The 15,696-nt window shown below is 39.2% G+C and overlaps 1 protein-coding gene across 1 annotated transcript in view; it reads right to left on the reverse strand.

Moving 5' to 3' along the window:
* LOC110209543 (uncharacterized) overlaps positions 1-9,062 on the reverse strand; it is a 41,084-nt gene extending 32,022 nt beyond the window's left edge. Inside the window, exons 1-4 of the mRNA XM_020988171.2 lie at positions 8,753-9,062; positions 3,753-4,050; positions 2,303-2,394; positions 62-188 (exon numbers count right to left, since the gene is read on the reverse strand). Coding sequence (XP_020843830.1) covers positions 62-188; positions 2,303-2,335 — 160 coding nt within the window. The 5' untranslated portion in view covers positions 2,336-2,394; positions 3,753-4,050; positions 8,753-9,062. The remainder of the gene's footprint in view (positions 1-61; positions 189-2,302; positions 2,395-3,752; positions 4,051-8,752) is intronic.
* Positions 9,063-15,696: the final 6,634 nt, after the last annotated feature.

Here is a 15,696-nt window from a genome sequence, read left to right on the forward strand (position 1 = left end):
GAAGAGATGTGTTTTCTAAAAACAGGGAAGATTTTTAACCTCAGGGCAAAGCCATCCTTACCTAGTGAGATCATGTTTCTGTAGTTCTCCAACATCACATCCCTGTACAAATCCCTCTGAGCAGAGTTCAGTTGCCTCCACTCTTCCTGGGTGAAGTTCACAGCCACATCCTTGAAAGTCACCAATTCCTAAAACACAAACATTCTTGCTCAACCATAGTCCTTTTCTCCCCATGACCTCAGCCAGGTCAGCCACCTGGTGACCAGGCAATAAGGGGTGAGGAAGAGAGGGGGCAGGGTAAAGATAAAAGCACCAAGAGGAGCTTATGTTTAGAAGAAGTACTGGCAGAATTAAAGATATGAGTGGTTTTTGGTAAGGCATGTAACCTGAAGCAGATAGTTCTTGATTTTATCTCTTTTATTGTACCCAGCACCAGTTTATTTTTGAGGGAGAACAAAAATTAAGCAAAGAATATTCCCTAGAACAGGGGCTTTTAACCTAGGGTCCATGAACTTGGATTTTTTAAAAAATATTTTGATAAATGTATTTCAATATAATTGTTTTCCTTTGTAATCCATTGTATTTCATGTTATGTATTTAAAACCTCTGAGAAGGGTACACTTCACCAGTTTGTCAAAGGGATCCATTAAACAAAACAGATTAAGAACCTGTGACCAAAAAGGAAGGAGATCTATTAGTACCAGATCTCAAATTATACTATAATTTGATATTATATACTATAATTTGATTAAAAATACTGTGAAATTATTAAAATGATTTGGTATTGATGATTTGATATACTGATTACCAAAATGATTTGGTAAAAGAAATTGAGAGGTTGAATAAGATTAGTTATATAACAAGTGACATAATAGCTGGCTGTCCAATAAACCCAAAGACCTCAGATACTGGGTCAAGGATTCACTATGTGATTTAAAAAAAAAAACCTGTTGGGAATACTGGAAATCATTTCGGCAGAAATTGGGTATAGACCGACATCTCACATTGTTTACCAAAATAAACTCCAAATGGATACATGACTTAGACAGAAACAGTGACATCATAAGCAAGTTAGAGGAGCTAGGAAGAAATTGCCTTTCAGATCTATGGAAAGAAGGGTGCATGACTAAACAAGCAATAGGAAATCACAGAAAATAAAATTAGCAATTATGATTATATAAAATTAAAAAGATTTTACAAAAATAAAAATCTAACTTAGTTAAAATTAGAAGGGAAACATAATTGGGAAAGATCATTGCAATAAGTTTATCTCATAAAGAATTGATTAGATTTGTAAGACAAAGAGCCATTACCCAATATGTGAATTGTCAAAGGATAGGAACAGGCAGTTTTCAAAGGAAGATATTCAAGTTATCAATAACCTATGAAAAAAATGCTTTGAATCATCAATAATTAGATAAATACAAATTAAAGCAATTCTGAAGTTCTATCTCATACCAAATAGAATGGCAAAGATGACAAAAAGAAAAATAACATGTTGGAGGGTCTGTGGGAAACAAGTACGTTAATGTACTATTAGTGGAGCTGTACATTTCTGGAAGGCAATATTGTACTATACCCCCAAAGTTACTAATTTATATATTCCCTTCGACATAACTATACCACTGGTAGGCATACACTGCCAAAGAAATCGAGTAAGGAGGAAAAGTACCCATATGTACAAAAATATTTGTAGGAGTTCTTTTCATAATAGCCCCAAACTGGAAATTAAGGGAATGCCCACCTATGGTGAATGACTAAAAATTGTCGTATATGAATATAATGGAATATTATTTTGCCATAAGAAATTATGAAATGGATGATTTCACAGGAAACTGGGAAGACTTCTATGACCTGATACAGAGTAAATAGAGGAAAACTGGAAGAACAATTTACACAATGACAACATTATAGGAAAAAAAAATTGAAAGACTTCAGAACCCTGCGTAATGCAATGACAAACCACTAATTCAGAGGCCTGGAAATAAGTCACATCAACTACCTCCTGCCAGAGAACTGATGGACTTAAAATCCAGAATGAAACATGCATGTTTAGATATGGCCAATGTGGGAGTTTTGGTGGACTATGTGAAAAATAAAAAGAATTTTAGAAAAAAAAAGCCTTGGTTGTAGAGAGTCCATCATCTATCGGAACAGAACTAATTTCCTAGGTATGAGAAAGTAGGGCTTTGGTTACTGGAGGAGCAACTGAACAAAGATGTTTCAGAATGAAGAAAAAGGAACCATAATCTGGAAAATGAGATGGCATGACAGGAAAAAAAGGAAGGAAAACCCATTTTACCTGGAACTTGGCAATCAGGAACACAGCATCCATTCCCTGTTCTTCTATGCTCCCTTCTTGGGGGAAAAAAAAAGAGTTCTAAGAAAGTAGGGCTGAAAGAGGAAAAGGAAACATAAGGAAGAATGATCCAATTTATGCCAGACTCAGTGGGCTAGAAATCTCATATCAATTAAACATGAACCTCTTATCCCAGTAATTGGGAAGGGAAATGGATAACAATCCTGCCTTCACCCAGAATTAGAGGGGAAAGCCATAGACATTAATGATTAGGACTGACTTTGTCCCTGCATTCATAGCAGGTTGCACAAGACAAAGCTCTGTTCCTGGTAGTCAGAAAATGGCTTGAATTCACACCTTTGTCCTCAAGTTGAACATATAATTTCATTATGCATGAATAACTGCTTTTAATGAGAGAGAACACTTCAATGCCCTTTCTTGCCTCAAAAAATGATGAAGAATACATTTTCTTACTTGGAGAAAGAAGCTTCATGGATATTACAATATCAGAGAAGCATAATGATACACTGGAAAAAGCATGAAACTGGGACTAGAATACCATTGCTACTAGTCTGTCCCACCTAGACAATTCCAGGCAAATTGCTTAACCTCTAGATGTCAGTATCCTCATGGTGAAATGGGGTTAATAATGAGGTAATGAGTGATCCCACAAATCACTCATGAACATTAGTTTTCATTACTTCAAAATAATCCTCCTACATACCCTGCCTGTACAATATCAGTTTCTGAAAGGGTGACATGAGAAAAATATGGGAAAGTATGTGAAATACTAAAAATACCATATATTCATGAGGCCTTCTTGGTTTTACTCAGCTCAATTCTCAGACCTATTGAATTAAGTCTGGAAACTCATAAAACTTTAGAAATGCACTTTTTTGATCTCTGAGATACAGGGAGAGGGCTAAGTTATTCTCTACATCCTTATTCATTTTCCACATGAGTGAAAGATGGAAATCGTCCCTCTCTTCTCAGCTTTAGACTACATGTTGCTGTACATTGCAAAACTGAAAGAAGAGGCAGTGTGCTAGAGGACATGATAAAGAGCCCTATAATGAACTCCCAGAAAACTCAGTGAATGAGGGCAGGGGCCAGCAACCAAGCTAACCTTCCTCTTTCCAGCTTATGCTTTACAAGCAGCCTTACACTGGTATGATAGAAGAAAAAAAAACTGCAGTCAGAAGACTTGAATTCAATTAAAAGTTCTACCACTTAACAAACTCTCATTTTCAGTTCTTTGACTCTCAGTTTCCTCATTTGTAAAATGGAAATAACAACTCCCTCCTTTGAAGGGTTGTTGTGAGGGTAAAATAAGTGAAAGTGCTTCCAAAATGTCAAGTGTTATATGAGTTATTATGTTTCCATCTTTCTCTCTGAGAAAGATCAATTAGTCTCATTCCTTATCCTCTGACAATCTTTGATCACCCTCACTTACTTTCTCATGCACATGGGTCACGCTATCCATGAGGAATCACTTCCTCACTGTTCTCTGATGTGGAGCTTCCACTCAAATTCTGATTTTCCTAGGTGGAATGGTCAGTGATTCCTCCAACTCCAGAGTCAATAGAATAATTTCCTTTTAAGGAATCTGCTATCAGAGTTGATTGAGCATATTTCAAGTCCTTGCTTCCTCCTGGAAATAAAACCACCTAAAGATCCAATGAGTACTTCTTATCCTAGGGTGAATTCCTGTTGCTAGATGAAGTGCTTCTACTCAGGAATCCAATTTATACCTGTAAAATGTAAGCATTGTAAATAGAACACGTTTCATAAATGTCAGTTGAATGAATTAATGGAACCCAACCCTCTCGATCCCCAGGTAGGACACCTAATAGATTCTACCAAGACCTGCTGAGAACAGACAGGAGAAAGTCAGCATCAGGGAGCCAGAAAATACATCACCTACCCTCTGGATTCCGCAGAAATGGAAAAAAGTACATTAAATACAGCATCAGGGAAAAGCGATGGGCTGTTCTTAAATATCAATAGAACTCCTAGAATTGGTATAGACTGAATCTATGTCATGTGTGGTTGTCCTTTGTTCTCGAAGAGGGTCATGACATCAGGGAGATGATGACATGACTTGCAATAGACTTTGATTTGAGGGAGGGAGGGCTGCAGCCTCAACAGTGAAGTACAGATATGGATGGATGGACAGATAGATAGATAGATAGATAGATAGATAGATAGATAGATAGATAGATAGATAGATAGATAGATAGATAGGATTAATACACAGAGAGAAATGTAGATTCAATCCCAAGACCCTACCTAATTAGAGACCTGAAGATATGCACTATGCCCACCCCTCCAGGGTGAGAATTGAATTCAGTTCTTCAAACTTTAATAGCATATTATGTATAAGGTATTTTCCTAGGTATTAGGGGTACAATATGAAAAAACAGCATATCCCTTTCCTTAAGAAGGTTACAGTCCACTAGGGGAAATGACATGCATACATAATAGAAGGGAGAACATGAAAGGAGCAAAGGAAAGCTCTAAAGAACTCTAGGAACATTAGAGGATGGAGGACTTTTAGCTAGGAGATTATAGAAAGCCTCAGGTAGGAGATGGTGCCTGAGCCAAGTCTCGAAGGAAGAAAAGAATTTCAACAGATGGAGTGGAGTCATTTAGGATGACTGACATAAATAGATGGAATCAGAGAGTGATGCACTGGAATACAGATAAACCAAGAAGAACTGTGTGAGATGAGGCTGGGGCTGGTAAGGCAGTTCGGGTCTAAATTAGGACATCTCAAATTACAAGGGGGCAGTGTTTATACTTGATCCTAAAGGCAATAGGGAGCCACCAAAGGTTTTCGAGCAGGGGAGTGACATAGTCAAACCTGATGATTTTTACTAGCTATATGAAAGATGGGCTGGAGAAGAGAGAGAATGGAAAGAGAACCCACTTAAGATTAGCTCAGCTACAAAATGGAACCCTTTCTTTGTAGGAAGGATGAAAGGTACTTATAAAAAAAATTCTTCTAAATTGACATTTCCCTTGAGCAAGCTTATCTTGGGGTAGATGGAGCTGACTGGCTGAGGTTTTGAATAGGCCTGATGGCAGTAACAACCAGGGTCACTTGGAGAATGAGAGGAGTAGACACTGGCCAAGTGAAATTTACTAATACCCTCTCCATGGTCACCCACCCCTAAGGACAAGGTGAAATGCCTCCCCCTGGCCTCGCACCTCTCTAGGGTAACTCTGAATACCTTGGATAGGGAGGAGGCCTGGTGAAGTAGAAATAGTACTGAACTTAGAGTCAAAGTATGTGAGACTGAATCTTGGTTCTGCCATTTACAACTAGTGGCTATGGCATTGAACTTCCCTTAGGCTTCATGAACAGAAGAAGAGCATCTGGAACAAGGAGTAGTGGGGGGAGGAGAGGGAGAGGAGGGGTTTCTAGTCCCACTATGCTCTGCTCTGGATAGACCACATCTAGCATCTTGCATCTGGATGTGCAAACTGGAGCCTAAAATTTCTCCAATTAGAGAAAAGAATTGAATTAACACCACTCAGGAAAGTCAGGGGACACAGCTATTACTCATACACATTTTTGTGTAGCTATAGGACTTTTGAAGGGGATCTCTTCTAGACAGGAAACCTGACATAAAATCCTTGTTTTGCTGTTAACTGTGCTTATGTGAACATGAACAAATCCTTCAGAACTTCAGTTCCCTCTTCTGTAAAATGGGGCATTGGATAACATGATGCTTAAGGTCCCTTCTAGCTCTAAAATTCTAAGATTTGTTATCCCCAAGAAAACCAGCAATCTTAGTAATAAAGATTTCTGAAGAAACAAAAGCAAAGCATTTGTTTTCAGGAGGCCTGGAAGTAACCGAAAGCTTTCAATTAATAAATGACATTATACAATAAATGTTCACACTAGCAAGAATATTTAAAAGTAAAAGGCAAGCTGCTGGCACCATTTGCTTTGGAAGCACAAGTATGCTTTCAGTATACAAGTAGATTTTCAGTTCTATGTACTTTGTCAGGCTGGGAGGGTGTCAGCTTAGAAATAGCCAGCCAGCATCTGGGCTGGAGCTGTTTCAGCTCTTTGAAAATATAAAGCATATTATTCTATTCATTTCAAGGCTCTTTTGGAGCCAAAGATAATAGGTCAATGGGGCAGCTAGGTGGCACAGTGGATAGAGCTCCAGCCTTGGAGTCAGGAGGACCTGAGTTCAAATCAGCCCTCACACACTTGACAAATCCACTAGCTGTGTGACCTTGGGCAAGTCACTTAACCCCAACTGCCTCACCCAAAAAAAAAAAAGATAATAGGTGACAGTTCCTTATGATTAGACTGGAAGCAAGAAATGAGACACAAGCTTTAAAAAAAAACCCACAAATATTGAGAAACTGTCTTGTGTAGTAGAAAGAATCAGAGTTGCAGGGTTCAAGTACCAATCACAACTTACTAACAGTATGACCCTAGCAAGGCACTACCTTTCTAAGCCCGTTTCCTCCTCTTTAAAATGAGGATAACATGTGCACCTGCCACATAGGGTAGTTGTGAAAAATTGCTTTGTAAAGTAATGCTCCATCAAAATATGTTTTTAAACTTCGGGATTGAGGAGGGACAGTAATAACCAAATGGGCACAATACAGTTACTTTCAGTATGGTATGTAAAACAATGTATTTCTAAATGTATTAGGTAGACAGGGAAAGGAGAGGGAGTGAGCACTTCAAGGGAAGACAGGTTTGGATAGGACAGTTGAAGATGCTAGAGTGGCCAGAGTGGAAGTCTCACAAAGGTAAGGGGAGAATTCAAAAGTAGCAGCCCAATAAATTTGCAAGTCATAAAATATCAAAAGATGTTAGAGCTGGGAGTGGGGGTGGGAAATCTTTGAGACTATCTAACCCAGTTCCCTCATTTTACAGCTGAAAAGACTGATGGTCAGAGGTTAAATAATTGAGCCAAAAATCACATAGCCAAATCTGTTCAGATGGGACACGACTTGGCTTCCCTAGTCTAGTGTTCTCTCCACTCAATCTCAATGATTCATCCAATTTCAAACTTTGTTTGGGCAAAGGAGCTAACTTTTCAGGTCCCACTGAAGGTCAGACTCTGACTTGGAAAGATGTAGCTTCTGCCCACAGCAATGAGATCAGGTGACAGGGGAAGCCATTCACAGTGATGCAGGAATGGGTGTTGTGCTAATAAGAAAAGTTGTGGCTTAGGGTAGTTTGTGTCTGGAGAAGCTGCACAAACACACAGTTGATGAGAGTTGATGGTTTTGCTCCCTCTCACCATTCTACAGAAACTGTTCTGTCATGGGTTAATGTCATGTCTTCTGACACCACCAAATGCAAAGGACTTTTCTTAGTTGATCCTCTCTCTTTTGAATTGTAATTAAATCTATTATCTCTTTCTCCGGGGGAATCCACACCCTATGACTAGCAAACTTCCCTTTCACCTAAATTTATTTCTCACATTCCTTTCAGTCTTCCCTGGAATTGGCCCTTACCTGAAGACATTGCATCCCCTGCCACCCTCACCTGTGAAAGATCCTTACCCCCCTCTCCATAACCCTAAAATCAATGGGAAAATGTGTGTGTATAGGGACAGGGGTGAAGTGACCATCTTGACTACCCTGTGCCATCTTTGGACCATGGAAAAACCGACTTGTCTCTCCTTCCACATTTGCCACTGTGGAACTCTTCTTGGGAACTAGAAGGACCCTTAATGATTATCTAGTCTAGGGGTTCTTAACTTTTTTGTGTCATGGACTCCTCCGGCAGTCTGGTGAAGCCTATGGACCCCTTCTCAGAATCATGTTTTTAAATGCATAAAATTTAAAAAAAATACAGTACATAGGATTACAAAACAACAACAACAACAAAGGACAGCAAAAAATAAAGATGTAATATCTTCCCCATCCAAGTACATAGGGGCCCCTCTGAAATCTATCCACAGACTCCACATGCACTCCAGGTTAAGAACCCCAGATCTAGTTCGACTAGATCTTTTTACACAGGAGGAAACTAACTTGCGAAGTGGAGAGAGAGGAGAGAGAAGAGAAGAGAGATGGAGAGAAAGGAGATGGGAGAGGAGAGGAAGGAGAGGAAAAGAGGGGAGGGCTCAAATGCCACTTCCTCCAGGAAGCCCTCAGCTTCTGATTCCAATTGCTCTCCTTTGGTGCCGGGTCATCTCCCTGGCCACACTGCCTGCTCCGCGTCCTCCTCATCTGGATCACCCCTTCGACCCATGTGAATGGCCGGGTATGAATGGCCCGAGGCTGCGGGTAGGCAGGAGGTCACCAGACCCCACGGGTAGAAGTCCCCGGGAGGGATGGAAGCTGGCCACCGGACGGACCCTACATCGCACATCCCGGAGGGGTTTCTCCCCGGCCCCAGAACGCTCCGCAGAGCTTCTCTCCTCCCCCGAAGCTGCTCAGACGGACACCTGTCCTCGCTCAGGTCCTCACCTCTCCAGCTGACCCTCTTCGCCCCGACCCAGAGACACCGGCTCTCCGCCCCGAGCCGAGCCGCTGCGGTCCCCATCCTGGAGGCGCTAAGCCTACGACAACGTCTTCCCAGAACTACGATTTCCAGCCCTGCTTCGGGTCCATTCACTTCCGGTTTCCAGCCTACATTCCCAGGGGCCTTAGCAACCCAAGTTCAAGAGCCTCACTGCACTAGAAACAAACCTGATCTAAGTAGAAATGCTGGGAAATTGAGTCTCAGAGCCAGAGGTCAATGGATTTCCGGAGTCGAGAATGGAGGATCCATCTGCGCAGAAGCTCTCGGTAGCTCCTGTCAAACTACATTGTCAGAAAAGTCAGACTCCGCATAAAGCACCGCGCTGGCTAGTCACCATGGTAACAGCCTCCGTGGGTAACGGCGTTCTCTTCCAGGTTTTTCTAGGGGAAGTGGTTTCATTTTGCAAAAGGACCTGAGGGCCATATAGGTTAAGCCAGGGGTAAAGAACTTTTTCATATTGGAAGCTCTCATTAATATTTAGTCCCGCATTCAAGAAACGTCAATTAGATGTACTTAAAAGTGTACATTATTTTGTAAAACTCTATATACATAATAATTTCAAAAAATGAAAACTATTTGTTAATTTTAAAGTTAACGAACTTTTTCATGACTTTGTTGTGTCTGCTTTTGGTTGGAAAGCATTTGAATATTTGGTTGCAACATGGAGGTCCACAGCTTTAGTTGATCCTCTAGATGGGTATCAGTCATTTGCGGCTTTAAGGGCGTCTTGATTTGGGTTAAGTAAGAGAAAGTAGATTCGCAGCAATAAGTAGTTGAAAAGCAAGAAAGCATTTTTCAGGCATGTTGCCCAAGGCATAGGTATTCTACTGCATTTTTCCATATTTCAATTGGATATTTCTTAGCGTCAAACAATGACTTTAAAATGTCATCTATAGAGAGCTCAATCAATTTCATCTGTAGTTCTTTAGGTGCCTTGGTAATATCAACTAGGTGAGGCTGAAATGCTAATTTGAGTGTGATGTCATGATTCTGAAAGTCAGTGAACCTTTCATTGTATTTTCCAATTAATAAGTCTATAACAGCTTTGTATTCTTTGAATGATTCCTTTTCATTATCTTGCTCATCAATGAGCTTTGCTAATTGGGGAAAATGTTCGTCTGAAATTTCCTTTTGAAGAAGTGTTTTGAAAAAAGATAGCTTTTTTGGAAATGCTTGGATTTTTTTTTTGCCACATATCACATGCAGACTTAGTTTTACCTTGCAAAGAAATATTCAAGTCATTTTGATTTGATATATCACACAGAAATGCAGCATTCCTATAGAAATCTTTCAATAATTCACATTGCTGATTCTGTTCTTCATAAAATTTAACTATTTGTTCTTGCAGAGATGAAATTTTGGCTAACACCTTTTCCTGGGATAACAAATGCATTTTAGAATGATACAGCAAATCCACACTAAATAGTATCTCATTGTTCAACTTTAACATGTTACAAAATTCACGATGCCGGATTGCATTTGCACAAATATAGTTAACAATACTTACAACTTGTTGCAAAGCATCAGTTAAAATAGTAGCTTTAACACAAAGATTTTGCTGATGCAAGATGCAATAAAAACAAATAAGAGCGTCTGGATCTGTTAACACTTTTTTTTTAGTCTGTGCAATAAACTCTTCATGTTTTCCTGTCATGGAAGGTGCACCGTCTGTACATACACTTGCTAAATTTACCAAATTCAGTCCAACTTCATGACATTTATTTTGAAAGTTGTTGAAGATATGTGTTTCCTGTATTCTTTTTGCATGAATGCCCAAAGCGGGTAACTCTTCCTAGCAAAGAAAATCTTCTTTTATGAACCGAATGAAGTATAAAACCTGTGCTGAGTCAGTAATATCAGTTGATTCATCCAAAATGATTGAATAATATTTATTTTCCTTTTAAATTGTGTGAAGTTGTTCTGTTAAGTTGAAGGACAATTCATGCTGCCAGTCAGTTATAGTTCTTGAAAGAGGCAATTGTTTGTACTTTGAAATGTTTTCGGGGTCTAAGCATCCTACAACTTCAACAGTATTCTTTCACGATTTCTACATCACTGAATGGCTTCCCTTTTTATCCTGAGGATATAAGCTACTTTATAAGTTGCTTCACTGGCATTATTTCCATTATTACTTATTGAAAGAATTGTCTTTGCTTTTGTTTTTCATCTTTTAATTTCTGCAATACAACCTTTTGCATCTCTCCCTCTAAATTTAAAATATTTGTGGTCCTTATAAGTGTTATAATGCTGATAAGCATTGAATTTCTTTAATGTTGATATTGCAGTATCACAGAACAAGAAAATTATCTTATCTTTAGCAGAAACAAGATAATATTGCAATTTCCAATCCTCATTAAAAAAATCTGTTTTCTTCCTTTAGTGTTCTTTTGGTCTTCTTTGACATGATGGGCAGGTAAACAGACAGAAATAAAAATACTGTTGAGCTGTGCAACTATTCACAAATTCCACTTCAAACAGAAACACAATGTGCCATTCTCAAAAGCTGGTAACAGACTGGCATACTGGACCCCCATAAATTCTCAACAACCAGCCGGTAGTGGCACCAGTCAGGCGGGGGAAGTTAGACCTAAATAATGAGTGTAGCAGTCATCAGTTTAGCCCTTATGATGTACTGATGTTCTAATTGTATCAGTCAATCTGGGAGGATTATTTCATTGAAACTTATTTTATTCTTTGGTATTTTAAATACATTCATTTTAAAAATAAAATAAAAATATAAAAGATGAACAAAAATGTATTAATAAAAACAAAAGGATTTATTCTGTAAAATTTGGATTCAGTCAAATCCACTTAAGGACCTAACACCTTCCCCACCCCTGGGTTAAGTAAATGATCTTGAGAATAGGAAGTAGTCCAAGACCTCAAGTTCTCTTTTTCCACATCCAGTGAGTGTTCTGCTACACCAAAGATGCTTAAACTTTTTTTGTTAGGCAGTCTGATAAAGCCTTTGGATTCCTCTAAATACTTTAAAATCTATACAATAAAATACATACCAATTCAAAAGAAACCAATTACATTGAAATATAATTATCAAAATATTTTAAAAATTGTGATAGATTAATATATATGCATTATTAACACATTAATATTAGTGTAGTTAGCTTGAGAAGAAAAGGTTTGGAACAAACACTGTGATGGGTGTCATAGAGAATCAATCAGGGAAAAGTAAAATTATTGCCATGCAACAGTGAGCTCTGTTGAGATTTGATAAGTTTTGTGGTGGAACCAGTTAGCACAATTATATGACTTCCTCCAGGGGGTATTAAGCTGCACATGAGTAGAAGAGGAGAAAACTGGTGGGGGGAGGGGTTGAGTTTAGAAAGTGATGAGAAGGGATAAGACAAGGTGGCAAGGAATTTGAGGGTAGAAAACAGTATAATGTTTAATTAGTTTGTCAGACTGAATTCACTTTAGGATCTTCAGAGGAAAACAGAGGTTGTCAAGGGCGCCACCTAGTCCAGAAACTCCTCATGTCCCACTTCTCTGACTTCTCCACCAGGGGTGGTACCTTCTCTCCTCTCAGCTTCCTTTTTTGTGTTGTCTTCCCCAGCTAGATTGTAAGACTCTTGAGGATGGGGACTGTCTTTTTTCCTTTTTGTTTTTTTCCAGTGCTTGGGACAGTGCCTGGCACATAGTAGGCACTTAATAAATGTTTATTGTCTAAATGATTTCTGGGGAAGCAGGTGACCTGCCTGGATATGGTTGTGGAACTATATGCCTTGTTCAAAAGTATTGAGTATTTGAGATTAGAGTTGGGAGTGACACCATGTTAAAATTATATATACCTTATAGAAATCCACAAAGCAGAGTGTGGGAACATGGTGGGGAGCAATTTATTGGGAATAAAAAAAAGCAATCAAAGAATAATGACATGTATTGTGGGAGAACACAGACCACTTGACCAAATGGTGTATATTGATGATGCTTTCCAAATACAGACTACAAAATTGTATAGGGGACAAGATATAATCATGATGATATACTAAAGTTATCTCAAAATATGCTATTTTGCTAATCTGATAAAAAGCAAAAATTTAATAAATTATTGATTTTTTTGCTGACAATTTCAGAGCCAAAAAATTTCAGAGCTGAAAGAGACCTCAGGGGCATTTATTTAGTACAACCTATATTTTAAGAATATCTTCAGGGCAGCTAGGTGGCACAGTGGGTACAGTACTGACCCTGGAGTCAGAAGGACCTAAGTTCAAATGTGGCTTCAGACACTTGACACTAACTAGCTGTGTGACCCTGGGCAAATCACTTAATCACCAAAAAAACTCCCAACATATTGTAAGGGAAACTGAGGAGGATAGATCCTCCCCAGCCCCCTGTGTAACCGTCTTATGACCTAATGGTGTAATTGCCTCATGACCTGACATAAGGACAAAATGGAGTCATCAAAGAGTGGCCAGGATCAAGGAGACTGGAACATTAAGTGACAACTAAACAATGTTACCTGGGAAAACAATCTATCTCAAGGAACATTCTTCTTGAGAAAAGCATGTAATTGTCCAAGGAATTGATCACTCCTTGGACAATTACACAATAAACAGGTAGTTGGAGCTCTGATCAAGCTCCAACCATTGTTAGAATGTGTACGTACCCTGGATCTGAGTACTCAACAAGCAGACATACACAAAACAAGACATCGAGATTGTTTTTCCCTGGTTTACATGGACATAAAAATGGTCATTGGAAAGGGAGATTTTGGAGACTTTGGTTGCAAAGATAAGGACTCCGATTCTTTGCCAGAAGCGGATCGCGTGCACGGCTTTCGCTGTGTTCCGGGGTAGGACGCTCCTCATTGCCTCCCTGACCAGACCTTTTGGCGGTTCTCCAGTCTCCCCGGGTCTATTAGGTATTTGAGCTCACCTGCTCAGTGAGTGTGTATCCTTTCTTTTCTTATTCTTATTTCCTTTATGTTGATTATTACTTATTGCATTGAATGCTATTCTTACCTTTATTCTTTATGTGGTTTTTAATCATTATTGATCATTGTAAATAAATGTGATTATTTGTTAAGTTTGTCCTGAGTATCTGTCATTATATCTTGAGATCCGAACCTAAATTGAATCTGCGCAGTACGTAATCCTTTCGATTACACACACACACATTGTTCCTAACAAGTGATAACCTGGCCTTTTGCTGAAGACCTTTAATGAAGGGGAAGTCATTACCTTCTAAGGGAGTCCACTTCACTATTTGACAACTGTCACTGGGAAGTAAGTATTCCCTTAAAATGAGTTGAAATATTCTCATGATCTCTTTAAAACTCCGCCCATCCCCCATATCTTATTGCTGCAGTTGTTTTTTGGCAAAGTGCCAAAGTCTAATCTTTCTACATAGCCTTTCAAGTAAAGGCTAGCATGCCCCACACCCCAAGTCTTGTATTCTCCATATTTGGGGATTTCGTTTGGGTTTTTCGGTCTAGACCTCCCATGCCTTTGCACAAACTATGTCCCCTCTGCCTGAAATTCACTCCCTTAGTTCTGCCTGTGAGAGACCCTAGTTTCTGTTAAGTCTTATCTCATGTGTCAATTCCTATGGAAAGCCATTCCTGGTCTCCCTACTTTTTAGTGCTCGCTCCCTCCATAATCATGTATATAATTAATTGCTTATATATTCTATTCCCTACCCAATCCCACCCCACAAGTGTTAAGTTCCTTAAGGGCTAAGATTGGTCTTGGTTTTGTATTGTAAGCAACAAAAGTTCCAAGAAGCCACTGGTGAACCAGAAAAACTTTTTATTAACAGCCGGGTATCCCATGTGTGGGCACACCTTACCGAAGGGAGAGCAGTTTTTTATTCCTATGCCCCAATGCCAGTTCCCTCCCCTATTTCCCCATTGGCTGGGTATTGCAGGGTTTACAGCCTATCCGGAGCGAGCAATTTCCCCACGTGAGTTTCTGCCCCTAATTACATCTCCCATTCCCCACATTTCCTTGGCAACGGCCTACAGTTGTGAATACCCTAGCAGCTACTCATCACCCTGAATAGTGATATGCAGAAGCAACATTCCCAACCACATTCCCTACAGTATCCTCACTGCCTTTCATATAGTAGTGTTTAATATTTGTTGTACTGAATAATAGATTCTGAGGCCTTTGGGGAAGCATGATACCAGGACTCATGCTCCCTCAGGCTTACTTCTCTGATGTGAAGTCCACAGCTAACTCCTGAAAAATCAGACTCTAAAACACCTCCCCTCAAATGTTCCTAGGAAGTGGGTTAAAGGTGACGTTATATCATCAATTAAAGTATACCTGATATATAGGATGTTTTGTCATTGTGCCCATCACTTGAAGCCTGCTTGCCCCCTGCCTTTCTTCCTCCCTCCCCATCAATCAATTAAAAAGCATTTATTAAGCACTTATTAGGAGTCAGGTACTCTGCTAAGCCCTGGAGATACAAAGAAAGGCAACAGTCTTTGCCCTGAAGAGCTCACATTCGAAGAGGTGAGATAAAATGTAAACGACTACATAGTACCAGATATATACTTGTTAATAATTAGGTAATACTAAACATATACATGTAAATAACTAATTGATAGTAGATATATACATGTAAATCACTAGGTAATAGCAGATATATACGTGTAAATAACTAGGTAATACTAGATATAAATGTAACTAATACAAGATAGAAACATGTTAATAACTAGGTAATAACAAATATACGTATAAATAATTAGGTAAATAACTAGATACAGACATGTTAAAACGAGATATCTGTATGTTAACCACTACATATCTACATGTAAATGACTAGGTAATACAAGATGTGTAGAGTAAAAGAGAGGGCGTCTCAGAAGGGGAGGCACAAGGGGGGGCGCCTATAAAAAACCCTTCCTCTCCGCCTCAGGCGACAG

Source organism: Phascolarctos cinereus, unplaced genomic scaffold, assembly GCF_003287225.1.
Source record: "Phascolarctos cinereus isolate Bilbo 61053 unplaced genomic scaffold, phaCin_HiC Scaffold_2;HRSCAF=192, whole genome shotgun sequence".
Lineage (NCBI taxonomy): Eukaryota > Metazoa > Chordata > Mammalia > Diprotodontia > Phascolarctidae > Phascolarctos > Phascolarctos cinereus.